Raw genomic sequence first — 27,077 nt, 5'->3', positions numbered from 1 at the left:
CAGCTAAAAATACCACACATAAAGAAGATCACTGCTCTTAAGATAAACACCTGTATTGTTCAGATCATCTTCATTCCATCTCGTCGACGAACATTACCCTACACTTCTGGCGGCCGTGTTCGTGACCCACTTAGCCACTATCCACAGATAAGCCTAATCTGGCCCGGGCGATAAAGATAAGATATCGATAAGGATATCGCAAAAAGCAAAAAACAATCGACAACGGCAGGATTCGAACCTACGCGTGCGAACACAATGCCTGTGATGTCTCAGAAGAGATAGCAGGGCATCGCCTTAACCACTCGGCCACGTTGTCTTGGTGATTGGTTAGCATGAGCGCTTCAAAACAAGAAATATGAACATAAGCCAACTTGAGAATCTGAAGCTGTGTTCTTGTCTTGTACAGACAAGATGCATGTAATTATTGTCTTCTTTTACCTTCCTCTTTAGTCCGATTACATGATGCTGAAGGCAAAATCACAAGACCCCAGATCCTTGATGTTTCACTACTGTGTACCATCTACCAGATACTTACAGATTGCGCCTTTGTCTCTCAACTGGCTATTATCTACTGGTAGACTGTTGTCCCATCCCCAGGGTAGTAAGTATTTATCCGGACACAAAGAAGCAATGGGATGGACTTCATCTGTCATCACAACATCATGATCTTGGCACATACGTCATTGATGATTGTTGCTGTTGGTTGAGGGCTTTTATACGCGTTGGTCCAACACACCCCGCTTCAACCAACAGATTCCTAAATCACGACGCGTTGATCATACATTGTTCTCAACGCATATCTTACATATTTCGGCTATACGTCGCGAAGTCATCGCAAACATATCGCGATGGGGGATCATACAACAGTTGCCGAAGTCCAAGTTGATGATAACGCGCGCTCAGACTCTGAAGATTCCTCCTACGACGCTGACTCCATAACAGACAGCGCGTCCATCGCCAGCAGTGTTCTCAAATACAACTGGAAAAATGGTCGGCGCTATCACAGCGACAGAGCTGGAGAGTACAGCTTTCCTAATGATGATGAAGAACAGGATCGTCTCGATATGGTTCATCACGTCTTTACTCGGCTGATCAATGACCGCCTTTTCACAGCACCCATCGATCCAGAGGGTGCGAGGGTACTCGATATCGGCACAGGAACTGGTCTCTGGGCGATACAATTTGGAGATAAACATCCATCCGCTGTTGTAATCGGGAACGATCTCAGCCCAATCCAACCAGATTGGGTTCCCCCAAATGTCAGGTTCATCATCGACGACGTTGAGGCGGACTGGGTAGATCCAGTTCCTTACGACTATATTCATTGCAAATACATGGCTGGCTCTATCAAAGATTGGCCGCGGCTCATCAAGCAGGCCTACGCGAGTCTGAAGCCCGGAGGATGGATCGAGCTTCACGAAACAGCCAACACATTATATTCTGAAGATGACTCGCTTCAACCAGATAACGCCCTCGTCGAAATGATGGAGCATCTGACAGTAGCCTGTGAAAAGATTGGTCGAACAATGGACCCTGCACCATCGTTTAAACAGTGGGTCGGGGAGGCTGGGTTCGAAAGTGTGAAAGAAGACAGATTCAAACTCCCTATCGGTCCTTGGCCAAAGGATGAACGACTGAAAGAAATTGGCACGCTTATGGGAATCAACATGATCGAAGGAGTGGCTGCGTTCACAGCAGTGCTATTTACGGAAGTGCTGGGATGGTCGCGTGAACGAGTCGAGCTATTCAACGCGCGAGTCAGACAGGCATCGCGACAGCGATCAGTCCATCCGATTTTCGACTGTTTGGTAGTGACTGGTCGGAAGCCAGGGTAACAAGCGACCCTATGGAAATAAATCGGGTCTTTCTTTAAGGGCCGAATCTGTGGGGTATATCCATAAGTCGACTAGTCTCCGCGGCTTTACAAGCGAGATGGACACTGCAATGATACTAAAACATGGGGTATCTTGATTTTGGACCCACGGAAGATGGATCTTCTTCTCAAAATGAGGGGGAATTGGTCGGATATGGGGTGCTTTATGTATCGGGAGCGATGAGTCGATGCCGTGAACAGGAACCGCAGGGCCAAGAACTGGGGGTTTGGATGCTGATCACTTGGATCCATGAAAGGCCTAAGATTCATGATAAATTGCGGCCTTCTCCACTAGGAATGAGATAGAAAGATAGCTTGAACTGATCTTCTTCAGTTGATCAGCTCAATATATCCCTCAGCTCGACAAAAAATTGCATCCATGGGTTCTCTTACTACCGCTAGACATAGGCGGTGTTCAAAGACCATGCTCTTCTCAAACCTCTCTGCCATATCCCTTCTCTTTCAAGGTCTTCCAGGAGTATATTCCAAGCCTACATGCACTGATGAGACATTCAAGTCTATCAAGCTGGACAACGCGGAAATTCTCTCCATCAATGCCAATGTATCCAGTATTGAACTCCCAGAATTGCCAACCAACGAGTGGCCGATACCCGCTGGAAGCCCACCTATCAACGTGTGCAAGGTCGTGGTCACGTATACCCCGGTTGGAATGATACCATCAACGCATATGTCTGGCTGCCAATCTCAGGCTGGAATGAGAGATTCGTCGGTGTTGGTGGAGGAGGTTGGTCAACCGGAGATGTTCCCGATCTTGGACCACCAGCCTCCAAGGGATATGCCGCTGTGACAACCGACGGTGGTCGACCCATGACGAATCGACAGAGCATGGATTGGGCACTCACAAAGTCCGGTCATCTGAACTGGCCCCCTCTGCAAAACTTTGCAGCTGTTGCTCTAGATGATGCAACGACCGTGGGAAAGGCCGTTACGGAAGCATACTTTGGTAAAGCGCCGAAGTACTCGTATTGGAATGTATGTGGTCACTCGAGACTAAGCAACCGACATGCTGACTTCGTTAGGGATGCTCTACTGGTGGAAGACAGGGTCATATGATGGCGCAGAGATACCCAACTCAGTACAACGGTGTTCTGGCTGGAGCGTCTGCTTTCAACTGGGACAGGTTCATTGTGTCAGAGTACTGGCCTCAACTTGTTATGCACAAACTTGGTACAGTCACTGTGTCCCGATATGTGCTATGATGCTAATTAGATATAGGCTACTACCCTCCCGCATGCGAACTTGCTGCCATCACCAATGCTGCGATCAAGACATGCGACCCTGTCGATGGCGTTGAAGACGGAATTGTATCCGACTCAGATGGCTGTGACTTCGATCCCATATCGGTAGTAGGAACAGAGGTTACCTGCGACAATCCTCCAGGTACTATCAAAGTCTCAGTAAAAGCAGCCGAGGTCGCCCGTTTGACATGGCGTGGTCCACAAACCGAAGATGGCAAATTCATGTGGTACGGGCTGGATAAATCTGCCCCTCTCAATGGATTGGCCAACACGAACTGTACCTCCTTGACAAACTGCACCACGAGCCCCTTTGCCATTGCAAAAGATTGGCTAAGCACCTTTATCCTTCAGAACCCGTTTGTTGAATTGAAGGGCATGTCGCACGCAGAGTATAGCAGGCTCTTCCGACAATCTGTCAACCGCTTCGCCTCTGTGATGGGCTCAGCTGATGCTGATCTGACGGACTTTAAGAAAGCAGGTGGAAAGATACTTGCGTGGCACGGGACAGCAGATGAACTTATTCCGTACAAGGGATCCGTGGACTACTACAAGCGTGTGCTTGAGGGAGACTCTGAAGCGAATGATTATTACCGCTTCTTTGAAGCACCCGGTGTTAACCACTGCAAAGGTGGTCCTGGATGGTTCCCAGGTGGTGCGTTTGATGCTCTTGTGAAGTGGGTGGAAGAGGGAAAGGCTCCTGAGACTCTGTATGCAGAGACTACTGGGACAGAGACGAAGAGAGTGGTGGAGCTTTGTGCGTACCCGAAGAAGTTGACGTATCAGGGAGGTGACGCAAGTATTGCTTCGTCATATGGTTGCAAATAGTTAAGAATCTAGCTGTGTATATACAATTATCTCAACTGGAACAGACGTCTTTCTATCATAGACCCTTAGGAAGTACTCGATAAGAAGAATCTTGAACAAAAAGTTAACTCCCTCACCTTCAAAAACACCGCGTCCCTGTTACGTACTTGGATCGCTGTCAATGTTGGTAATTGATCATAAATAAATGGACTTGTAGATTGCTAAGGTTTGGCCCCAGTCTTATATACACGAGGACCTAGAGGTGGCAATTTATCCATTGGCCACATTGTCATTGTAATAGCCCAATCTGGCTGTATAACACTTTCCCAGACTGACGGCAAGATAATCTCACCACCAGGTGCAATAAGGTCATAATGGCCCTTCATTACATGAGGCCCAAGCACATCAACCTGCACGAATGCTTGTTTAATAAGATCCTCCATGCCCTATTATGTTGTTAGCATCACTTCGTTGTCTCGTGTTTCATGCTATACTTATGTACCTGCCAGGTGGCGCAAAGATGGAATGGGAACATGAATTTGCGACCGACTGCATCTGTGAATCGGATTTTACCCTGCTCGGCTCCTCTCTCAAGTTCCCCGCGTTTAGCTTTAGTTCCTTCTCCAACCATTGCTCCGAGCTCCTTCCAAGCCTCCTCCCGCGCGGCTTCCTCAGCTGCAACAGCGTCTGCAGTCTTTTTCCTCTCCGCTACCAGTTTCAATAGAGTAGTTTCGTTCGTTGTCATGTCTTCTTCGCTGTGGTTTAGCCCCTGAGGTGCACTTTACTCTAGTAGTAGCTCACCTTGCTGTGATAGTATTTCACTTTGTTCCACCTGCTGCCCAAATGTCTGTCGATGCAGTCTATACGGCTGTGGTTGTAATTCAACTTCTGCCAGTCGGTTCTTTAACCAACGGTTAGTATCGTCAAGTATAGTAGAGCTTGAGGTCGCTTGTGCTGAAACAATGGGGCCACCATTATCTTCTAAAGCGGCCAATGTCAAAAAGGTTTTAGCATCATTTGCCCCAATATCAGCACCGCTGCGAAGAAGTATCCGGACAACAGCACTATGGCCATTTTTGGCTGCCCAGGACAGTGGTGTTATTCCCTTCTCGTCTGTCATGTTCACATCAACGCCCGTCTTTAGTAGGCTTGTGATCATATCTTGATCTCCGTTTTTTGCCGCCAGAAACAGTAGCGCCGAATTCCCACGCGCGAGGGCATTCTTCTGTAGATCCTCTTTATCAATAGACTCCATACTTGATCTGCCTCCAACATCGGACGCGTCGTCGCTCATTTTGATCTCCAAGCCAGGGGTTGAGATTGGTATCGACGCAAGTGAAAGCTGCTGTAGGTGCCTGGCAAGATGACGACTAAACCCTTTTGCATTGTTGTTTGCAGACATTGGTTTCCAGTCTTCACAGAGCGGACAGCTACCGGAGTTGAACGTTCTTATAGGGCGCTCACACGCATCGACAATCAAGGGCATCTGAGCTTCTGTCACCATTCCCGGATGAGACTTGTTGAGATGACGTTTGAAGTCATCGGAGCTGGGAAACGTGCTATTGGGCGAGTTGCACCAGCTACACTCCCACTGCCAACGATGGACGGTGGATTCATGCTCGAACCACTCACTTCGAGTTGAGAATGATTTGTTACCACTTCTGCAATCTTTGATTGTACACATATACGGTTGAAGATCGGTGAAGACATGTCTCCTGAGATTAATGTTAGCATAGAACTTGACAGTTGCATCTGTGCTACCGACTTCCACTCGTACCGGTTCGCCGCGACCTGTATGGTCCGACAATACGGACACTCGAACGGCTCCCCGTATTCAAGTTGCACCCCATCAAGAGTCATGTCTGACAGATCGGGAATCGGGCGCCCCATACCTTCTTCGTTCCCCAAACTCTGAAAGGACGTTGCGGACGTGAATGCTGACATACCACTACTAGAAACACCCTTTGGTACCTGGTCTGATAATTCAAGGTTGTCTATCTCGTGATAGGTAGTAGCGACGACGGTGGCTGTATCTCCGACACCAGGCTGTTCAGATTCCTTTGCGAGACTTGCGCGATGCTCTTGCCGATACTGAATAATCTTCCGTTGCTTACTTATGTTATTACCCAGCCGCCTTGCCAGCCAAAGATTCGACTTTGCTTTGGGGAACCTGTCAGCCACATATGTGATGTCCTGTGAACTCTCCAAAGTGAAATCATCGAGATTAAGGAGTCTTCCCCTGGGCTGTTGCTTCCTGATCAGAATGGATATCCCAAACAGGTGATTGATAGCTGAATGAACTCCAGCGAGAAGCTCATCAAGTTCATTGATAGTCTTGGTGTCACCATCATCTGACGGAAGTACCGCTGATCGGTTTGGTACACTGCCATTGATGATAGCTAGTGCTGGATGAGCGTACAAATGTTAGCTAGTCTAGTGAACGATCAGAGCTCGTACAGTATAGCTCACCTCTATCGGCTGAAGCATGCAGATTCTCCAGTCCCAAGGCAACAGTCGTTCGCATTAGAGGTGCATCTCTGAGCCGATAATCGAGGGATTTTTTTGAGGTTTCCTGCTGCAGAGCCCCCAGATTCGATGCCCATACTCTGAGTCGCCCTCGTTCATCTTCCAATGTGACTCTCAAATCAGGGTCGGTGTGGTCCGTAGTGTAAGCTATCGCCTGGTCCAAGGCGGCAAAGCTTTTCTTGCTCAATGTAACAAGCGTTGGAGCGGGGACACCCTCAGAACTCTCTTGCCCCATTCTGAAAGAGTAGTAGTACCTGGCTAAACTATTCGACAATTGACTAGTGTACAATCAGTTACGCAAGGTATTTCATCTTCCAAAGGCATAACTTAGATATCTTAAAGGCTCAACAGCCAGGAAGAGAAGAATTCCCAACTCACCAGATAAACTGATTACGTCAGAATATTACTTCTTCTGTAACCATGCCATGTCGTTACCCCGCACTCAGGCTCGGGTTGCAGTTAATCGCATATAATCATCAGTAACTTAATTGTTTATAGCTGGACACGCTGGTCATATCACGCCATGTCTGGGTTTGAAATCGCTGGTGTGGTGCTTGGATTGTTTCCAATTGTCTGCGATGCTGCTAAAGACTTGAGAGGGGTTGTGAAGGATGCTCAGTCCTGGTGGCAGTTCCAGACCTCGTTTGACGACTTCATCGCACGACTTTACACAGAGCGTGTATACTTCGATCAGGCCATTGTTGCTCTGTTGGATCCGCTTCAGGAGCTTTCAAATCAGGATCTGGAAGTTCTTCGATACAACACGAATCCGAGCCTCTGGCATGATCTCCGCATTCAGGCAATGCTCGCCAACAGGATTGACCCCTCTCATCTTTCATGGTTCATGAGACAATTAAAGGATATCATCGACGCCTTGAAGGAGCTAAGTAATATGCTGCCGTTTGAAAGGGTAAGAGTTCCATCCATGAAAGGTGGAAAACTGTTAACGGAGTGACATAAGGCCTATCAATTGGATAGCACAGACTTGGAAAGCACTATTTTCAGGCTTAGAATTAGCTTCTCACACAAAAAAGACGAACTACTTGGAACTATTAAGAAGAGGAACGAAGAACTACGCAACTACCTCAGTATGTCATCACAACTCCACATGAGTCGATCCTCTCTTCAAACACCGACGAAAGACACGTCAAAGCTGGTCAGATCTCTCAAAAAGCATCAAGAACAGGCGGAGTCCGTCTTTGGTGGCTTCAAGAGCCAATGGATCTGCAATTGCAATCTTAATAGTTGTCATTCGTGTGGCATCTCTACGGAAGGGTCGGATATGAGACTCCTTCTAAATGGGGCGAGGAATCAGCATCTAAAACTCGAGGTGGTAACGCAAATCGAGATGCAACGGTTAAACGAATTAACTTCTGAACCAACGACGATTCCTACCCAAGCTGACTTGGAATGTTTGACGCAAAACTCTCTGAGGAAACGTATATCCAAGAACATGAGGAAACAAGGCAAGAGCATCAGCAGACTAGTGCCGTCAACATTGTTCTCATTGTCGGACCCAAACAGTGCCAAGGTGAATAATAAATACGACAAAGGCCTTGAAAGAGCACCTGAAAAACTGAAGAAAAGGTGCGTTCTACTCTTTACGCAAGGATAAGGGATGGTTTCTACACTGTGGTTCGAAAATGATCGTCAGAGTTTTACTGACCCATGTTTAGACAACAACAAGAAGACAGTACGAAGAATTCATGGAGTCCCAAGGTCCAGTTCAGCTTGCCCCCAGAACCGGTTGCAACTCCAACTACTCCCACCGCTGTTAACCGCATGGATCAAGCAATCAGCGACATGTGTCTTACCATCGAGACACCAAGTCAAGAATCGTGTCTGGGATTCTTAAAGCTATCAGACGCCAAGTTATTCCTGCATCTTGATACCGTGAATTATCCAGAGCGTCACGAGATGCAAACTTTTGAGGAATTCCTTAGCGAACGGTACCCGCGAGACTTTCGGCTAAACCTGGGCTTAACAGTTATCATGCTCATCCTCAAGCTTGGCCCCTCGTGGATCCCAGAGAAACCACTTAAATCATCACTCGTTATACTGCAAACTCCAGGGTGTCCACCCCAGCCCTTCATATCACATCCCTCCATCCATGCAGCGCTTGAATCAACACATACAATAGAGTTTCAGAAGGAGAAAGAAAAAGGAACATTCCTTGCTCTTGGTATAATTTTGCTTGAGTTGCTTTTTCGTAAAAGCCTCGAGGAACAGTCGTTCTGGGCAACGTTTACTGATAACGGAAAACGACATGAGTTCACTGATTTTGCAGCAGCGAGTCGGTGGCAGAAGGATGCTGTGTATGAATATGGAGAAAAGGTTGCGAATGCTATTGGCAAGTGTGTGAACTACACTGTTGACAACTCGGTAAATCTACGCAGTGCAGAGTTTCTAAAAGAAGTGTGGGAGAAGGTGTTGAGACCTATTGAAGAGACCTTGGCATGTTCTAGCAGTGTATCATAGTATTGGTACAGTCATTACACAATACCCCATTTATAGAATGAATGAGCTTAATATGTTGATTCCATGTTCCAGTATGCAAATACAAACGATCAATGAGCCACAGGTGTTCTTACTCAACAGTTAAATGGAGATATTATACAGTACTAGCCTGTTATGGAAGGGGTGACAACGCAACACTAATATTTGCTTTCTAAAGTGAGTTGTCAATTATAGTAATTATGATTTAAGTCGAAAAAAAGAAAGTCTAAGCAAATTGATCGACCCTCGCTTGCGATCTTCGGGCCTCATCCTCAGCACTGTGATGCATAAGGATTGTCGTATTGACAGTAATGCCAGGTGTTTTATCCGAGCTCGCCGCACTTCGTCCCGTTATCGACATCCCTGACTCCTTGAATAGTTCATCTTGTGAATCGTTATTCTGTGTACCACCGATTACATTGGTGGTGATACGGCTGTGGTTCGTTCGTCGTGTTTGGTTTCGACCTGTAGAGGAGAGTTCGTAGCGTCCAGCGTAGTTGGAGCCTGTTCGGGCTGAGGACATTTGGCCGAGGAAGAGGGTTCGGAGGGCTGAGAGAGAGGTTAGTGAGGTACTATTATGTGCTTTTGTAGTTGACTTACGAGGTAGACAAGTGGCGATGATAGCGACGGCTGTTTCGATCATGGAAACAGTACATGTCAACATGGTCTCGTTCTTCTTGGAGTAGTAGGCTCGGATGACTGCAAGGTTAGCTAAGTTGACATTTTGGGGAGAGGAGACATACTGCTAGCAACAACCACAAGGAAACCAAGGGCAAAGATGGCAGCGACACCAATCTTTTGCTTCGTCTTCATCTGTAGTTGAAGGACCATAGAGATGGGCAAACTGATAGCTGTACTGTGTTAGGTAGGTCCAGCAAGAGCAGCCGTTACTTATACTTACTGACGATATCTGTGCCGATATTTACTGCGTTTAGTTAGTATTGTTAATTGAACATGGTAATGAGTGATAGTACTTACATATAACAGTCAACCAGTAATTCCTCTCAGCTTCCTTGGGATCGCATTGGTCTGTGCTTATCGTCAGTATGTGTTCCTTCGTCCAGTGGTCGTGAAACCTACACTCCGGGTCCTGTGACCATCGCTTGTCGTGAGGGAAACACTGGAAGATGATGTGAAAGAAGATGGCGGCCCAAAAGCACACCAACAGTCCGAGTGTGATGTTGTAAATAGTCTGTAATCTCGTTCCAGGAGCGGCGAGTCGTTTGTAGAAGAGGACGAGAGCAATCTTGATAGCCCATAGTGAGGTCACATATAGGATGGATCCGGGGACGATCATCTATATCAAGTCAGCAAAAGCAAACATCATACCCAAACCCAAAAAAGCTTACCTGCATCATGCCCTTGAACTGTTCAGGTGTCGCACCAGGAATATTCGCCATACCCAGATTCCACATGTGCTGCTGAATAATAAGATCGCCTATCAAACAGCATGCAGACAGAATAATGAAGGCATCATCAATTTGCAGAGACCCGAGCTTACGGGCACGAATCCACAAACGAAGGACTAAGAAAATGCAAGCAACCACTGTAGAGATGTACCAAGACACCTAGAAGAATATGGTGTCAGTAGTGTAAAAAAAAGCAAAGACACCAAATAAATGGAGCATCAACTGCGAGGATCTGGGATCCAAAGGAAAACTTACCACTTGACCGAGACCCTCTGCCATTGCAACGTCAAATCGCCAAGATGAACAAAATATTTTAAACTTTCAGACGGAAGAAAGCGAAGGAGGGCATGCAGGTAGTTAACTGATTATTCCCAGCTCTACGGTAGCGGCCCCTGACCCATGCACACCCTCAAATTCTCCTCTGCACCACCTCGGAGGGTTTTGTCAAAGCGTTATCCCTCGGAGACTCCCGTCAGCTCATTATGTGTGATGGCAACGCTTCCAGCACCCAGAATGCGTTAATGTCGTGGAGCAAAGCACTGGACGAAACTAGCAGCTAGCCCCGAAGTCAAAATGCGTGCCAAGTGGAACAGTTCCTGTCACGAATTGTCACAACTCCCAATTATGGAACTTGGCACAGCACTAGCTCAGGGCCGTCGTGTTCTGTCTGGGGGATGTGGTCTCGTATGGCCGAAGCTAAGTGCGTTGGGCACCATGTTCCTCGGCTGTTTATTACCAATATCATGACTGAATTATTGAATAACAGTGCCATCTTTCGTTTAGTAGATCTTAACGAGTGCGGAATATTGAAAACTTTCGCAAGCCATGCCGAGTGCGTGTTCGGTTAACGAGTCCCGCTTGATCTAGCGCAGCCCCTTCCGCAGCGACGGACCCTGGCGCAGATTCTTCCACGGAAACACGAGAAGATGATCTCCGTGATGTAACGAAAACAGCCTATCAAGCCACTCTGATGATCCGGGTATTTCTATCCGTCCCTCCAACTCACTTAGTGGCTGGTTACGGAAATCAAATTCCAGTGAGGTTAACACATGTATTAAAATACCATGTGTGTTAGGTAATAGGATGGCATTGGACAGAGTCCATGAATGAGAGAGGCACTAAAGAAATTTGATAAGATAACTGAATCCTTCCATCTAAGCGAGGTGCCAGACATGAGTCGCTCCAGTACGCCGAACACCAAGGACAAGCCAGGGGCGAGTTTGCCGATCCGTGCCTCTTTCGGCGAACTACCCATGGCATTTTTTCTGCACCTCAAGATTTGCGATCGTGGGAAGATGATGCAACTGATCTGCGACAGCATGGCATGGGGCAGATCCTACGCATGGCACATCGATGACATGAACTTTGTTTGAGATTGATTGTGGAATTTGTTGCGATATCCGATGCTTTTAGCTGGATGTCAAACTCTTAGAACGGCCTTTCTCTGTCCAGAGCCGTGTCAAGCGCAGGGTCAAAACTCAACGGCAATATTGAACGCCACCACTAGACGAGGGCCCCTTTTTCTTTCTCTCACGTTCGAGAACGCCATAAAACATTTTCTATGTCTCAGGGTTCGTTCAAAAACCAATCGATAGCTCAAATTTATTTCATCACCGTGGCCCGGTCGCCAAACTACAAATAGTTTAGTATCAGGGCACTAACCTGACTACGCCGGTCCGACAGCCGCAATAAAGTCCGCTTCATCCGGACAGGGGATTTGCGTAGCATTGGATGTTATGCTGTGACCTTGCAGGGCAAGTCTAGATCTGAGAAATCTGGGTAATGCTACGATATTTATTATTTGATGTAGTATCGCGGAACGAGACCTGCCTAATGAAGACGAACCATTTATCTTTGATACCACGTGGTTGCGGTTGATCTGAGTCTCTACAAGGTTATGGTTCTGACAAGACCATGCATCCAACAAGGGTTCTTTGCTGTCGACTCCACTGCCGAGCCCGCTCCAACGTCTCCAATAAGTTAGCAACCCGCCCCCTTTTCGGAGATTCCGCCTTATTCCTCAGCGCCACTGCGTCACTTTTTTCTCTTTTAAATGGCTTGCAGGAAGCAGGAACATCACATCGACTATCATCCACCTCTCTGTTTCAGCCCAAAGCCTGTTTCTGCCTTCTTCCCGCATCTCACTTAACCTCCTTTGGCAGAAGATAATCCTCACGATGGTCCTGCATAACACCATCCTCAGTCTGGCTACGGGTTTGACCCTGGCTTCTTCCTGTGTCGTTGCAGCTCCTCCTGCCCCTCCTTGTCCACCTCTTCCCCCAGCTGCTATCCCTCAGGGAAATATTGAGGGTTTCCGCGATACTCACTGTAACGCTGTTTACCTGGGCGTGCCTTTTGCTGCATCCACTGGTGGACAGAACAGGTAAGATCACGAATACATTGCCAGAATAAGGTTAAGATAGACTAACACCCTGCAGATGGAAGGCACCTCAGAGTCTCCCCAACTCTACCCGACGTTTCACGGCCAAGGCTTATGGACCAACATGTCCTCAAGCTATCAGCAGTGATGCTTTCACTCGCCAAGACGAGGACTGTCTGAACCTCAACATCTGGGCCCCCAAAGATGGCAAGAACCTGCCTGTAAGTCCCACTCTAACGGCATGACGATCGGAACAATGACTAACATCTCCTAGGTATTCGTTTACATGTATGGCGGTGCAATGGTCACTGGCTCTAGCAGTAACCCCCAGATCCAGGGCACAAACTTTGCCCGCAATGGAGTTATCTATGTCAACTTCAACACCCGTGAGAGCATCTTTGCTTCACCTCACTCTTCTGAATTGAAGGATGCTAAGCCCAATGACACCCAGAACTTTAGCATTCTGGATGTCGAGAAGGCTCTTGACTGGGTCCGCAAGAACATCAAGGGTAAGCAGGCATCGCTATCCGATAATTTTACATGAAACTGACTTTGTACAGCATTCGGTGGTAACCCTGACCACATTGTCTTTGGTGGCCACTCCTCTGGTGGTGTTCAGGTCGACCACTACCTATGGAACCACCCTCAGACCTTCCTCAAGGGTGCTGTCGAGATGAGCGCCAACGCTGTCTCAGGCCCCGCTTATGCCCCTGTCGATGAGGCTCTCAACGCTGTCGCCGAGGAAGTTGGCTGCCCCAAGGCCGGAAACGCTCAACTCGAGTGTCTCCGCAACGTCAACCTGTTTGACTTCCAGACCAAGAACTTCAACTCCACCTTCAACACCTGGTTCACCCCCGTTATTGACGACATTACTCGATTCTCCGACTACCCCGCTCGTCTTGCTTCCGGCGGCTACGCTTCTCAGGTCCCTCTGCTGACTGGTACTTCCAACGGCGAGGGAACCATCTTCAGCCTTGTCTACGGTGCTGAGAACAGTGACTTTAGCTCTTGGATCAACACCTTTGATGCTGACAGCGCTCACATTCCCGACGCTGACCTCATTTCGGCTTACAACCCTGCTGATTTTGCCAGCGAGTCTCTTCGCAGCGGTATCCAGTACGGTGACGCCCGTTTCAACTGCCCTGTCGATTATCTCCTTGATCTCCGCAGCCAGCAGCAGAAGACCTGGGTTTACCGCTTCTTTGGTGCCTACGATAACGTCGTCGGACCCCCCAACACTGCTCCTACCCACGGAACCGAAGTTCCTTTCTTCCACGGTGGTAACGAGTGCTTCAAGTCTCTACAGGGCGTCACCACTGCCCAGCAGAAGCTTGCCGACTCCATCCACAAGTGGTTCGTCGCTTGGATCAAGAACCCTGTTGCTGGCCCTGGCTGGAATACCGTCGAGAAGACTGGCGAGTTGGTCAAGCTTGGTGTCCCTGGTGACGAGCTTACCCTCGAGAAGGCTACACGAAGTGACTTTAACGGCGTGTGCCAGGCTGTCTACAAGCCTAACATGCCCAAGTATCCTGTTGTGCAGTCCGTTGAAGCCATTGTTGAGAAGCTCTTGGCTTAAAAGCTAGATACGAATAGTTGAACAAGGGACACGATGAAATGCCTCCGAGATATGACATGCAGCATTTTTAGATTGATAGACACTGAGGCAGTTTATTATAACGCTCAGATATAATAATGATTAATATCTTTCGCTCCAATCACGCATGATATTGTGACAGTTGAAGCAAATTTAAAACATAGAACAAGGTTATTTGAGCATCTTCACATGTGGCTGGTTCGCTTCAGACCCTCCCATGTCAGTACAGGCTTTATCACGCTCCCGCTTGCCATATCCGCAAAAGCCTTTTCGTAGTCTTCGATATGATACTGCTTGACTAGCTTCTCCAGAGGCAGTTCTCCGCGGGAGTGCATGTCGATCAATTCAGGGATTAACTAACATCGAGTGAAAGTCAGTATTTTGTATTAGCAAGAGTGCAAGACGAAATCCGTCCGTGCCAGTCGTATCACTGAATGTTTGGCGTTTTTCTGAATAACTTACAACTTCTGGGTTACTATCACCTTCAGAGCACCCAACATATTCTTTTCCATACGTTAGATGGCTCATGATGTCGATTTTAGCTGTAGCCATTCCACCAGGCGCACCAACAGTCGCAGCCCTTCCTCTCATTCCGAGTGCTGCCACCATAGTTTCAATGATGGCTGGAACACCAGTGCAGTCAACAGCAAAGTCAACACCAATTGGTGGACAAATATCCTGGATGCTATCAATGATATGGTCCTGATCTGGTCCAAGCACGACATGTGTCGCGCCCAATTCTTTGGCCAGTTCAAGTCGTTGAGTTTGAAGGTCAATGGCGATAATGGTCTTCGCCTTTCGAGCTTTGGCACCCATGATAGCTGCCAAACCAACTGATCCAACCCCAAACACAGCGACAGAACTTCCAGGTTTGACATTGAGGGTATTGAATATGGCTCCGACACCAGTTTGGATGCCGCACCCAAGAGGCGCAAAGAGCTCGAGTGGTGTTTCTTGTGGGACTTTGACAATGCTTGTTCGGTGAACTATAGTGTGTCTTGCGAAGGAACTCTGACCGAAAAACCGGCTGTGCATGGGGCGCTTTCGGCCTTCTTTCATGGTGAACATGGTAGCTGAGCCATCCGCGCGCCTCCCGCCAAAGTTGTAGAGGTTGAATTCGTAACAATACGCTGGATGACTCGATACACAGCCTGGACAAGTCCCGCACGATGAGAAGGATAGCAGCACCTTGTCACCTGTTGTAACGTTCGTGACACTGGAACCTGTCTCGATTACTACGCCTCCGCCTACGATAGATAATATTAGTGCTATTTACTCACACATAACCGAGATTTAGGCTTACCTTCATGGCCAAGGACAGCGTTCTTACCACATGGTAATTTTCCACTAGCACAAGCTAGATCTGTGTGACAAACCCCCGAAGCATGGATTTCAACAAGTGCCTCATCGGGTTGTAAAGAGTATAGATGGACTTGCTCAAGTTTGAACTGTCCGTCAAGGTTGGGTGCGACCAGTGCTGTTGTTGTTCGCGACATGGTGGGAATAATGCGGGGAAGTTCAGGTTAGTTTGATCATGACCATCTCTCATCTCATTTAAGGTAAATTGAAAGCTGCGCCGCTTTGCCTTGGCATGAATCATGTATTTGCCGATGCAAAATGCCGGTCGGAGGCCATGTGGGGGTTGACTTGTTGATCTTCCGCTACTCCGCATAAGGAATCTGGGGAAGGGGGGACAGTGAAGGGACCTGGACAGGGCTTCCTGATCTCAGATTCCAGTAACGTTTTAGCGGCTATTAACGAATATGGACGTTTTGAAAGCCTGTAATCAAGTCGTTCACCTGAAGCATACTCGTCTGGTCATATCGCGCCAATATGGGCTCTTGAGTTACTGTAGTCGCGTCAAGCAGAGCGTCTTCAGGGTTAGTCATTGTTTCAATGGGTGCGGAAAGGCGATCAACGAGTAACTTGGCAAGTAGCCAGTACTCTGGGGAGTGTTGCATAAACCCGACTCTCCTCCAAAGCTCGGCTGGTGAGACATTTTGTTTGTCCACCATAACGTGTGGCGGAGAGAAGGAAAGCTCATCTGAATAGGTTTCCCAAACCATTTTCCAGTTACTCAGTGCGTTGTAGACAGCCTGGAGTTGATCGTGGCCGCCAAATGAGTTTTGGTGATGGAATAACAAGGCATGGAAGGCTGGCATTTCCAATTAGTAAGGTTCCAACCTGGGCTACTCAGAACATACCTGATACAACGGCAAAGAGATTCAGTGGTCCCAGGTCAGCGAAATATCGCTGCATCTCATCGGGGATAGGATTCTTGCAAAATATCTCTACGACCTGACGAAAGGTGATGTTACGTATTGGCGCAGATCGGTATTGCCAATTGCATAGTTCTTGGTAGCAATCTTCACTAGTAGTAGCTTGAAAGGCCGCCTCGGGTGATGCCATATGCATACTCATTTCCTTAATAACCATCCTGGGAGGCAGGTTGTTGAAGATGACAAAAGCATGGTCGAGTAGATATGTCCAGAGAAACACCCTATCGCGAAATCAGTAACCGACCCATAGCGAGTGGTAGCACTATTGATCCTACCTTATAAGCTGCTCTCTCGCTGCAAAGCCTTCCCAGTCGAAGTCATTGCAAAGCATTGTTGAGTAACCTGGGTGCTTTGCCGATATGATGCCGAAGTCTCTTGCCATCTAAACACTTGTCAGTGCATAGTTCTCTTTCTAGTATGTACATTGAATCGCAATACCGATATGACTGTACTAAAGCGGAATCGACGGATTCTTCTCTTGCTCGCCTCAGTGCCTTCCCAGCCCTGGTACAAACACACCATGTACGCCGCCTGGAGAGCCTGAATTCTTGAGATATTCGTTGCTGAATCCAGGAACGGGGCGTCTTGATTACCTTGAGGGTCGTGACAGAAGTCGTCGTCGGTAAAGATCATCTCTTCAACGGAGTTGAACCACATTTTGGCTTGTTCGTTGTCTGCCGCATCAGGGGAGACACTTGCCCCTGTTTGAGTCAGTCATAGAGCCGTAGTCAGACCAGGAACAACCTACCAATCAGTGCCATGGCAGTTACCAACGTGGACTTTACTTTTACTGGTTCAAACGTAGGTCTGTGAACAAAATTGACGTTGGGATGCCAGATGTGCCAGTACAATGCGAGAAACTTCCGAAGGTTCCGAGGAGAGAAGAACTGCACGCATATCTGCTCTAGGATAGGTGACCATTCAAGTTCAACCACACTGTTACGGGGTTTAGTTGTGACTATTTCCTTGATGCCCAGCAAGATCTGATGAGTTTGGATGGAAAGTGGATCGTGCAAGTTTGGCGAGGAACCCGTGCGATTTTCGCTTCCTAAGAAGGATTTGACTACCTCAATCCTCTGATCATGAGTTCCACAGTCGAATGAGTCTACCAGTCCACTTCTACTGGTGAAGTTATCAAGGAAATGGAACTTGTAGTTGTCAAGTCGAGTTTGGCTGTTCCCGTCTAGTAATTGGACGTGGCCAGTGGTTAGATTGACAAAGTCTAGCCAGTCCTGGTTACTATACGAGCCTTCTAGCATGTCCGATACCGACGTATAGTTCCCAAGATAGTCAAATTGTGAATCATCTCCAAACACCACGTTCGGAGGCTCGACTGTGCTCTCAACCACTGCTAAAGTCTGAGTGTCCATTATCATGCTAGAAGCATTACTTCTTGGCACTACGCCAGCATCAAACGAGTAAGAGCACTCGACAGACTTGCTACGGCAATGGTAGCATGGCTGGCCGTTACTGCATGCCTTTTTCTGTCGGACACAAAAGTCACATGCCCGACGATTGGTAACAAGCGATGTTCCCGTGCGGACCTTGGCCTGACATGTCAAGAAATGCCTCCGAAGAACATCGGGTCTCTGATAAGACTGATTGCATGTCCCACATCGGTAGGGTCGGACTGCGCTGTGGGAGGCTGCGTGGCGATGCAGATGTTCACGTCGTTTGTACGTTTTGGAGCATTGCGAGCATGCATAAGTGGCGCGTGATATAGGAGCAATATCTGACATCGATTCGGATGGTTATGTGGGAGAAAATGCCGTTGTTAGCTTGAGGAGACAACGAGGTTCTATGCATCAAGGTACGTGATTCCGCAATTACGTCGCGCCGGCTTCATGACCGATTCGCTAACTGTAGATCGCGGGGAAGTGGAGTCGGGATGAACAATCGTCTCGTCGGAGTAGATGTGGGAGACGAATCATAACGAGAGGGACAGCCACCAAAGCCAGTACGTAGTGTAACCCCATTTGGAGAAGTACCTTGGACCATCTTCCCCAGACATACAAGGAGAAACATGAACTCGATCCTTGATGTACTATCCCACACCCTTCCGTCCGTCATGATCACGGACAGTAGTTCTATAAAATAGCGAGAGGACGCGCCGTTTCCGACGGTGCAAATGTATCAGTTCATCGGCTAACACAAACCCGAAACAATGTTCACTCTGCAAGTATTCTTTCTGGCGCTGGGTGCTGTCCTGGTTCGCCTTCTCTTCACTGGCAGAAGACCCAAGGACTACCCACCTGGGCCACCTACCATTCCCATCTTGGGCAACATTCACCTAGTAAGTTATCTAGTTCATCCCTGAATACGGAAGTCTTTAACTGTAGTCCAGATGCCGAAGCGCGATGCTCATCTGCAATTTCGCAAGTGGGCAGATGAGTATGGGCCCGTCTACAGCCTCATTCTCGGAACCAAGCCATTCATCGTCTTGTCGAGCGCTCAGGCCGTCAAAGATCTTTTAGACAAGAAGAGCGGCATTTATTCCGATCGACAGGAAATGTACGTTGGTCAGGTACTCGGTAGTGGTGGTCTCCGTCTACTAATGATGGTTCGTATCACTCCCATCCAGCCATTTACACCAACTAACGTTCGTCTTTAAAGGGCTATGGTCAGACTTGGCGATCGGTGGGTTTCAACAGGGTCACCGTCGTTATCAAAAATCTAACACAAATCGGCAGTTCCGCAAACTTGTTCATTCCCTTCTCAACGTCACAGCAGCCAAGAGCTATGTACCATACCAAGACCTCGAAAACAAGCAAATGTTATATGAACTAGTCACTCAACCAGATCAATTTCTCCAAAGCATTCGACGATACTCTAATGCTCTCACAACCACAATGGTATTTGGCTGGCGCTCACCCATATACCAAGATCCCAAGTTGATGCAGTTATTTGATGGGTTTGCCGATTTTGCAGAGATCAATCAAACAGGTATTGCCGCTCTGCTGGATACTTTTCCCATCCTTAGACGACTACCAGACTTCTTGCTCCCGGTGCAGAAGAAAGCCAAGGAACTTCATAAAAAAGAGAAGGCTTTGTATCTGAGCCATTGGCTGAAGGCAAAGCAGGACATCGCCAACGGAAGTATCAAGCCATGTTTTTGTGTCGGCTTGGCTGAAGCTCAGGAAAAGAACAAATTTGATGACGACCAAGCTGCGTATATCTCTGGAACACTCCTTGAGGCTGGATCAGACACGACATCCAGCACGCTTTACGCCTTTGTGCAAGCTATGCTGCTATACCCTGATATACAGAGAAGGGCGCAAGACGAAATTGACAAGGTGGTTGGCAACGCGCAAATGCCTAATATGGATGATGAGTCAAGTCTGCAGTACATCCGTGCATGCATGAAAGAGACTCTTCGGTGGATGCCCACGACTATTCTTGGAGCAGTCCCTCACGCGGTCACGCAGGACGATATCTACAATGACTACCTCATCCCTAAAGGAGCTGGTGTACTGAACAACGTGTGGGGTATTCACATGGACCCTGAACGTTATCCCAACCCTCGACAGTTCAACCCTGAGAGGTACCTCGATGATTTTCAAAGCCTTGCAGACGCCGCAGCCAACCCTGATGCCTCGAAGCGAGATCAATTCACTTTTGGTGCAGGTCGTCGTATTTGTCCTGGGATCCATGTAGCGGAGCGAAGCTTGTTTCTGGGCATGTCGCGGATTCTGTGGGCATTTAATATTGAGCCTGCGCTGGATGAAATGGGAAGACCAATCCTGCCTGATCCTGATAAGTTGACGCAGGGCTTTGTCTGCATGGCGGAGGAATTCCCAGCAAAGATTACACCGAGGTCAGCGGAGAAGAGAGACCTCGTGATTGAGAGTTGGAGGAATGCTGAGAAGGAACTACTTGATCCTGTAACAAAGCAGTGGCGATAGAGAGAGATTAAGCAGAATCTTGGACTTGATGCATGCATCGCAAGTACTTGAACATTATTTTGTTACGGCATTGCCATCTCTACTACTATTTAGCTGTCATTCCCAGTATCGATAGAATGCAAAGTAACCATCTATGACTATCTACCGTTATCTGCTTCACCATCCACACCTCTGTCAATAGGCGCTAAACCCAATCTATGAACGAAAAAAAATAAAAGGATTAATCGGACATTTACATCTGGAAGATGTGTCTCAATACTCGTGATCATGCTGGGGATCGAACCCAGAATCTTCTGATTCGTAGTCAGACGCCTTGCCATTGGGCCACACGACCTTGTGGTTTTTGCAGTTGATACTAGCCTCTATCACCACGGCTGAGCATCGTTTGGCTGCAAATTACCATCAGTCGGTGCCACATCTTAACATACGTATCACTCCCCACCTTGCCACGATGAAAATGCTTTCAACGAGTACTTGCTATCAGCCGTGTATGAGACAACACCATCACTCATCCACGAAGTGTTCTCTCGACGACTGCAAACTGACCATCGTGTTGTTTTCTCCCATTGCGATCTAGCGCCCAGAAATATCCTGGTGCAAGACGGAAAGATTCAAGCGTTAGTGGATTGGGAAGATACGGGATGGTACCCGGAATACCGTGAGTATGTCAAGTTCTTCCATCGCAATTCGGATGAAGACTTTAGAAAATACGCTGCAGATATCTTTCCCAAGTTTTATCATGATGAGCTGGTAGATTACATTGCGATATCTCATTGGCAAAGCTCTTAGCTAGTACATTCCAACCTTTCTTTATATTCCCTATAGCTATCTGTTATATCCAGGAGTTCAGATTAGTTCCGCCATTGAATCATTAAAAAAGAAGAAGAAAAGAAGACTGAAGTCATGGTACTGTGAACGCCCAAAAAAGAACTGATGAGACTGGGACTCGAACCCAGGAGGATTGCTCCACCAGGAAATTGGTGTTAAGGTTAACCTTAACCTGGCGCCATAACCAACTCGGCCATCTCACCGATGATTAGTGGTCTCAAAATGTTCGGGTACTGCCCTATACTCTTTACAACTCCACGGAATCTCTCCATTTGCTCACATAAAGCTCAACAGTTAAGCTAAATCTTGTCAAGTAAGACTAAAGTGCTAAGTAGATAAATGAGTAAAAGATAACTTCGTAACGCTATTATCATAGATCACTACATAGGACCGCGAGTGAAAACGGCATAGCGTGGTAACGAGTTGCGTGGCAAGATTGTGTGGTGGGTCTTGTTTTTCACTGCAATTTTAACCCCCTCCCAGGGTCCAAGTATCGTCGACGCTACAGTATTATGTGTCAATTGCTCTATCCGTTCTGTTTTTAATAGACGCCTGTTTCGTATTATGTAGAAAAACTAGATGCTGTTGCACCTGTTCCTTTTTCTTCCCCGACAACAACAGTCGTCTCATTGGATATATACGCCAACGATCGTTGCCTGAAGATACCACTGTTCTGTTCTGGATCCATATTGCTGTGGCCACTTCGCGAAATTATAAAACGATGGGCTCTTCGCGTCAGTTGTCGAATATTGGGCATGCAGCCTACCACAACACCCATACAGAGTTCGATATTAGCCCACATAACCGCTTTTACAGCTTCTGGTACCACTGGTTAATACCGTTCAAGGGTGGGCTCGGGCAGATGTTTCTTTACCTTCAGCATCTCTCGCTACTTGGTATTTTACCAGATAGTAGAATCTGATTATGCTAGTTCCTACGAGTCTGAAGTTGTCAGCAGCTGTGTCTGGCGGATAAGCAATGAATATAAAATGCTGAGGAACTTACAGAATTCCGCAACTGAACATAGCAAGCACGCCAATTTTCTTGCGCAGCTTAATTCCCAAGTGGTAGACCTGGGTAAAAGGCAATATGACCATCCAAATGTCCAATGCCATGCTGATAATGCCATGAGTCAAGTACAATAGCTTATCATTCAACACATCTCCATGGTGATTTGGCTTATACAATCCCGTCCAATTCAAGGAAATCGGGTTTTTCTGAAGAAGGATTAAAATCACATATAGCCCGGCCGAAGAGAGATTGACAAATTGGGTAACCCAGACAGCGATTCGGAACTTGTGGTCTGGAAAGATCCGAAGGTAGAAAACTAAAACAGAAGCTTTCACCAAACCGAGTACGATGAAGTATGTCACTTGTTGAAAGAAGAACATCTGGATAATGATTAATTTGACTCGGCTTGAGAGTAGAACATCACTTACTTGGAAGCAAAACACAATTTGCTCATCTTTGAGGGTGCGTAAATCACGACCAATTCCTTCCGAAACCACTAAACAGTTGTCAATCAGTACCTCACTCCACGCGAGAGATTTCGAATACAAACTTACTCAATTGGAGCAGGACAATAAGAGGGATAATAAGGAACTGTCTCCTCAGTCAGTATACTGCTCCTTCGTAACTGTAGAGATAGTTGCCTATGCTCAAGCGAGACGTACTGCAGCAAGTGACATGAACGTGTCATCGGCGCCCCATTCTGACTTGTAGATGCACTTTGATATCAGCCGTAGAATGTAGGCTCCCAAAGCAGAACCGAATATGACCAGGCTCGAAGCACGTAACGCTACTGTCGCGTCTTGAGCAGGTATCACACATTTCTTGGACGCAGCATCCAAAAACGCTATCACCAACCATTCCCGTTAGCATATATTTCTTTGTGGTTACGATGACATGGGAAAATAGTTAGTCCCTACCTTGCTTCTCTGTACCGTTGCAGTTCTCTCTCAGGCAGGTGCCTATTGATATGATGAACTCGGTATTATCGCAGAGCTGCTGTTGTGTTTGGTGCACAAACTGCGGCCTCAAAAAGATGTCCCTAAGGCAATTCACCTGTGTTATCTCATCAGTTGACTGAACATTTGCTTCACTAAGGAAGAACTACTTACTCCACATGCTGGAAGTGTCTCGATTTCTGGAGTTTCTGCTATTGACCCGCCAAGAAATGTTATAATAATAATCGCAGTAAGTTTCGAAACTGCCATGTCTTCAGCATATTTGATGACAAATGTGACAATAAGAAAGCCAAAAAGCTGAGAGAACAAGTGGCACGGGAATAGATTGGTTTTAGTGCCCAGGTTAAGTGTGCCCAACATCTGGAATGCAATCCTGGATATTGTGGCGTTAGTTAATCGTCCGGAAACGGAATTGCAGACTCTTTAGCGTCAGGGGCTGGTTCTTTGCAGAGCAGAGCCCGAGAAATCAACATAATGCCTATTTTAGCGATGTCCTAGCCCGTGATAAATTTCCCTACTTGGTACGGGAACAGTTAAAGCCTGAATCACTACGCCCGTCCATATCATTCCTGCGCACAGCAAGTCCTTGGTTAGCTTCGATCCATTGATACGGTACTTCACCTACGACAACTTGAGCCATGGATGTCGCTGAAAACGCTGGGTTCTGTAGTGGCTACAAGAATCTGATAGGTCACTTTCGCGTTCGAGTCTAACCTTGTTGGCTCCCTTTTGACTTGGATTTGAGTGCAGATGAACGGCACGGTGCCATTTCGGCAGTCTCTCCCTGGAGTGCCTCGCCCCGGTAACATGGCTTCTAAAACACCATGGCGCGAGAATCGAAACAGGCATTCGAAAGTGGCTGATCGATCGGCGGCATTCATTTCATGAGACGAGCTGGTCAAGTATGAAAGAGACCTAATAGACACGGCCGAATGTAATAATATACCAAGTAAAATGGAAATTATTCGTGTATACTACCGTTTAACAGATTGCCATGTGGTGAACAAACTTCCCACTATAGCTACCGAGGCCAGTCCTGTGATAAAGTAGAACGTCTGGTTAAGACTCTTGTTGACCGCAATAAGTACTGCTGTCGTGTCTGAAGCTGGTACGCTTGCTACCATTTCGGAAAGTCCACTGTTGCTGATATTTCGATGACTCAAGCCTGGTGCAAGCCCTTCCAGATTGGTTGACAATTGGTTTGTAAACAGCACTTGCGCGATTGGAACTGTTACAGCTGGACCAAAGGATTGCGCAAATAGCATGATGGATAACCCGAGGGGGACATCCTCGGCAGGTAAGACTGTCTGGACAGCTGTCTGGGGACCAATAAAGCCTATGCCATATGCCAACCCCGACAATGCTGTATAAGAAACAAGTCGGTCCATGCTCGTGTCGATCTCGAACGTTGTTATAAGACCAATCGCTATTGGCATGATTACTGAAGCCAAAATCATGAATGGAGTGTAGTATCCAAATACACTCGTGCCAGCGCCATGAATCAGCGATCCTATAGTTGCCGCAATTATAATGGGAAGTATCATGTAGCCACTCTTCACGGGTGTGTATCCACGCACAAGCTGATAGTAAGTAGGGAGGTAATACTCGAGCACTACACCGGTGCTGTTGATGCAAAACATGAAGATGAAACCAGCCACCACGCTACGATGCTTCATCAAACGAGGAGGGAGAGCACCGGTCTCGCCTTGACGGAGCTGATTGATAATGAATGCGATCGAGAGAATAGCGAACGTGACTAGTGGTCCAATCACCTCACCGCTTGTCCATGAGTACTTCGTGCCGGCCCATGAAAAGGCGAGGAAGAGGCTCGTGAGCGCTGGCAGAAGGAGCACGTTACTAACAAGATCCAGCTGGACCACCTTTTCTCTTAGGGTCAACCGAACAATCTCGATAGGCTTCTGAGTATCTGGCAAGCACATCATACAGACCAAGAACGTGATGGATCCAATTGGTGCGTTAACATAAAAACACCATCGCCAACTCAAAGTCTGGAGAGCACCTCCAAGGAGTGGCGCAGCAATTGTCGCAAGACCTTCAGCGGCTCCCATGATACCCAGAAACATGGGCCTTTGACGTAAAGGCGTCGACTGCACCACGATGACAAAACAACCCGCGAACAAACCTGCAGCACCGAGACCAGAAACAGCTCGACCCACGACAAGCATAGTAGACGTAGCAGCTGCACCAGACAGGATCGATCCTGCTATAGATATCGCATTGGCGAGGAGGAACACTCGCTTAACAGAGAAGAGTCTGTATGCTTTTCCAAAGATGAATTGGAATGCGCAGACGCAAAGTCTGAAGGCAGATGAGTACCAGCCGATGTGGGCTACAGTGTGGAAGTGATCTGTTATGCTCGGGACTGCAGTTGCTACTATGTTCATGTCCACGCTACTCAAGACGAGAACAGCGGTTACTGAGAGCATGATGAGCCAAAGCTTCATCCCCTCTGGGTAGTCGATGCCGGGCTCGTTGATGTTCTGTGTGGGTTCGGTTTCATCTTCATGATGACTACCAGTGCCACGGTCCCTTGTGTGGGAAATGCGACGCGACGAATCTGGACCAAGGCTGCTTAGTTCTGCCATTATTACAGCGACGCGGAAACGGTGTGTCGGTATGAAAGATAAGGAGGGGTATCAGAGCCATTCTTCCAATGTACCTCGTAATCAGCATCAATGTCACGTGGTCGAGAGACATACCACTGCGGGATATCTAATCTCAAAGTGTGTTGAATATACAGTCTCTGATAGCAAGGGCAAGCACGATAATAGTGATCTATGCGGTTTTAGGACATTTCTTTTTGAGTGCGTTTTGTCTACAATTTGTTACATGGCGTGACAACGAAAATGTCGACACATTAACAGTTTGACAAGTGGTTCAATCTCAAAGCAACCTATAAGATAAAGTCTATAACTAATTGATAACTGCTTTACTCAAGATATACTATTTCCTATAGCCAAATGGAAAATACGACAGAGAGGAAAAAGAGCCAACTGGTGAGACTGAATAATAAAATTGCTTAAACTTGTCGTTAAGTGAAATAAATCTCGACCTGTTACCCTAAACAACTTGTCTGAAACGGACACACGGGCAATATACTGTTCCGTCTCTCCGTCCGAAGTAGACTTTACCTCCAACTGACCCAATCAAAAAAGATTCCGCCTCGCACATGGCGGGCCGTCACGAACTTCCCTGTCGCGGCTAAGACATAGAGTTGGTTAGACGCGACCCGTTCCAACAGTCTGGGCCTGAAGGGATACGGGTAACGTACCCGTTCGTCCAGTCTAGCGAAGAGAGATGAACCAACGAGACATCTGTGGGTCGTTTGCGAGAGAGACTGAATTGCGGCAGACTGAAGTTCCAAATGAAAGACAGTCTCCTCGACAAGATGCTGTGTTCAGAGTTTGTCTTGGAAAACGGTGGTCTATGCATGCATGTCAGCTTTAATTTCCCCAGTCCTTGCGACGATAAATTCGCCAAAGGTTAAAAGTTGCAGTGACCCGGATCTTGACCAGTGATAAGCCCTGTCATGTCAGACGGAGGAAAAAGAAAAGATGCCAAGAACCCATTTTGGAACCGCGTTATTAATTTTGAGACGAATGCGAAAAAAGAAAAGTGTCAGGTGTGCACTTCCTAAAGTTGAGTTGGAGTGTAAGAGCTTGCCACATGTTGAGTAATTACTGAACGCCATGTTTGCAGATCACCTTCATATATCGAAGATGGGGGATGGGGTTAAATT

At 47.3% G+C, this 27,077-nt stretch overlaps 12 protein-coding genes and 3 non-coding genes across 15 annotated transcripts; 6 read left to right on the top strand and 9 right to left on the bottom strand.

The window, feature by feature from the left end:
• Window positions 1-217: 217 nt before the first annotated feature.
• On the bottom strand, window positions 218-316 carry FGSG_20793. Its single transcript has one exon. It is a non-coding gene; the product is annotated as a tRNA-Ser (tRNA).
• A 532-nt stretch (window positions 317-848) lies between these two features.
• FGSG_13976 (uncharacterized protein) lies at window positions 849-2,194 on the top strand (the record flags this gene model as incomplete). Its single annotated transcript, XM_011327552.1, has 1 exon — window positions 849-2,194. The coding sequence occupies one exon, from the start codon at window positions 849-851 to the stop codon at window positions 1,833-1,835; it is 987 nt and encodes a 328-aa protein (XP_011325854.1). The 3' UTR covers window positions 1,836-2,194.
• Window positions 2,195-2,457: 263 nt separating this feature from the next.
• FGSG_13975 (uncharacterized protein) lies at window positions 2,458-3,957 on the top strand (the record flags this gene model as incomplete). Its single annotated transcript, XM_011327551.1, has 2 exons — window positions 2,458-2,837; window positions 3,110-3,957. The coding sequence occupies exons 1-2, from the start codon at window positions 2,702-2,704 to the stop codon at window positions 3,955-3,957; spliced, it is 984 nt and encodes a 327-aa protein (XP_011325853.1). The 5' UTR covers window positions 2,458-2,701.
• Window positions 3,958-4,206: 249 nt separating this feature from the next.
• FGSG_11383 (uncharacterized protein) lies at window positions 4,207-6,697 on the bottom strand (the record flags this gene model as incomplete). The annotated part of the gene is made up of 6 exons (XM_011327550.1): window positions 4,207-4,247; window positions 4,289-4,382; window positions 4,439-4,644; window positions 4,738-5,651; window positions 5,714-6,341; window positions 6,406-6,697. The coding sequence occupies 6 exons, from the start codon at window positions 6,695-6,697 to the stop codon at window positions 4,207-4,209; spliced, it is 2,175 nt and encodes a 724-aa protein (XP_011325852.1).
• Window positions 6,698-6,985: 288 nt separating this feature from the next.
• On the top strand, window positions 6,986-7,417 carry FGSG_13974 (uncharacterized protein; the record flags this gene model as incomplete). The annotated part of the gene is made up of 1 exon (XM_011327549.1): window positions 6,986-7,417. One exon carries the CDS (start codon window positions 6,986-6,988, stop codon window positions 7,415-7,417), a length of 432 nt encoding a protein of 143 aa, XP_011325851.1.
• Window positions 7,418-7,552: 135 nt separating this feature from the next.
• On the top strand, window positions 7,553-8,940 carry FGSG_13973 (uncharacterized protein; the record flags this gene model as incomplete). The annotated part of the gene is made up of 2 exons (XM_011327548.1): window positions 7,553-8,049; window positions 8,139-8,940. The coding sequence occupies 2 exons, from the start codon at window positions 7,553-7,555 to the stop codon at window positions 8,938-8,940; spliced, it is 1,299 nt and encodes a 432-aa protein (XP_011325850.1).
• Window positions 8,941-9,184: 244 nt separating this feature from the next.
• On the bottom strand, window positions 9,185-10,646 carry FGSG_11385 (uncharacterized protein; the record flags this gene model as incomplete). The annotated part of the gene is made up of 8 exons (XM_011327547.1): window positions 9,185-9,507; window positions 9,559-9,657; window positions 9,702-9,809; window positions 9,860-9,883; window positions 9,937-9,987; window positions 10,039-10,255; window positions 10,308-10,526; window positions 10,623-10,646. 8 exons carry the CDS (start codon window positions 10,644-10,646, stop codon window positions 9,185-9,187), a joined length of 1,065 nt encoding a protein of 354 aa, XP_011325849.1.
• Window positions 10,647-12,544: 1,898 nt separating this feature from the next.
• FGSG_11386 (uncharacterized protein) lies at window positions 12,545-14,323 on the top strand (the record flags this gene model as incomplete). Its single annotated transcript, XM_011327546.1, has 4 exons — window positions 12,545-12,750; window positions 12,806-12,968; window positions 13,022-13,256; window positions 13,308-14,323. 4 exons carry the CDS (start codon window positions 12,545-12,547, stop codon window positions 14,321-14,323), a joined length of 1,620 nt encoding a protein of 539 aa, XP_011325848.1.
• Window positions 14,324-14,526: 203 nt separating this feature from the next.
• FGSG_11387 (uncharacterized protein) lies at window positions 14,527-15,837 on the bottom strand (the record flags this gene model as incomplete). The annotated part of the gene is made up of 3 exons (XM_011327545.1): window positions 14,527-14,697; window positions 14,804-15,588; window positions 15,645-15,837. 3 exons carry the CDS (start codon window positions 15,835-15,837, stop codon window positions 14,527-14,529), a joined length of 1,149 nt encoding a protein of 382 aa, XP_011325847.1.
• A 258-nt stretch (window positions 15,838-16,095) lies between these two features.
• FGSG_11388 (uncharacterized protein) lies at window positions 16,096-17,990 on the bottom strand (the record flags this gene model as incomplete). Its single annotated transcript, XM_011327544.1, has 5 exons — window positions 16,096-16,496; window positions 16,546-16,841; window positions 16,896-17,002; window positions 17,140-17,321; window positions 17,369-17,990. 5 exons carry the CDS (start codon window positions 17,988-17,990, stop codon window positions 16,096-16,098), a joined length of 1,608 nt encoding a protein of 535 aa, XP_011325846.1.
• A 794-nt stretch (window positions 17,991-18,784) lies between these two features.
• On the top strand, window positions 18,785-20,522 carry FGSG_11389 (uncharacterized protein; the record flags this gene model as incomplete). The annotated part of the gene is made up of 4 exons (XM_011327543.1): window positions 18,785-18,913; window positions 18,965-19,180; window positions 19,234-19,257; window positions 19,311-20,522. 4 exons carry the CDS (start codon window positions 18,785-18,787, stop codon window positions 20,520-20,522), a joined length of 1,581 nt encoding a protein of 526 aa, XP_011325845.1.
• A 262-nt stretch (window positions 20,523-20,784) lies between these two features.
• FGSG_20792 lies at window positions 20,785-20,856 on the bottom strand. Its single transcript has one exon. It is a non-coding gene; the product is annotated as a tRNA-Arg (tRNA).
• Window positions 20,857-21,453: 597 nt separating this feature from the next.
• FGSG_20791 lies at window positions 21,454-21,553 on the bottom strand. Its single transcript has one exon. It is a non-coding gene; the product is annotated as a tRNA-Leu (tRNA).
• Window positions 21,554-22,192: 639 nt separating this feature from the next.
• Window positions 22,193-23,957, bottom strand: FGSG_13972 (uncharacterized protein; the record flags this gene model as incomplete). Its single annotated transcript, XM_011327542.1, has 8 exons — window positions 22,193-22,292; window positions 22,356-22,567; window positions 22,790-22,857; window positions 22,916-22,952; window positions 23,024-23,205; window positions 23,279-23,414; window positions 23,471-23,690; window positions 23,836-23,957. The coding sequence occupies 8 exons, from the start codon at window positions 23,955-23,957 to the stop codon at window positions 22,193-22,195; spliced, it is 1,077 nt and encodes a 358-aa protein (XP_011325844.1).
• Window positions 23,958-24,291: 334 nt separating this feature from the next.
• Window positions 24,292-25,923, bottom strand: FGSG_13971 (uncharacterized protein; the record flags this gene model as incomplete). The annotated part of the gene is made up of 1 exon (XM_011327541.1): window positions 24,292-25,923. The coding sequence occupies one exon, from the start codon at window positions 25,921-25,923 to the stop codon at window positions 24,292-24,294; it is 1,632 nt and encodes a 543-aa protein (XP_011325843.1).
• Window positions 25,924-27,077: the final 1,154 nt, after the last annotated feature.

Source organism: Fusarium graminearum, chromosome 3, assembly GCF_000240135.3.
Source record: "Fusarium graminearum PH-1 chromosome 3, whole genome shotgun sequence".
In the NCBI taxonomy this organism is placed as follows: Eukaryota; Fungi; Ascomycota; class Sordariomycetes; order Hypocreales; family Nectriaceae; genus Fusarium; species Fusarium graminearum.
Note: the sequence above shows the minus strand (reverse complement) of the source record. Positions and strands in the feature narration are given on the sequence as shown.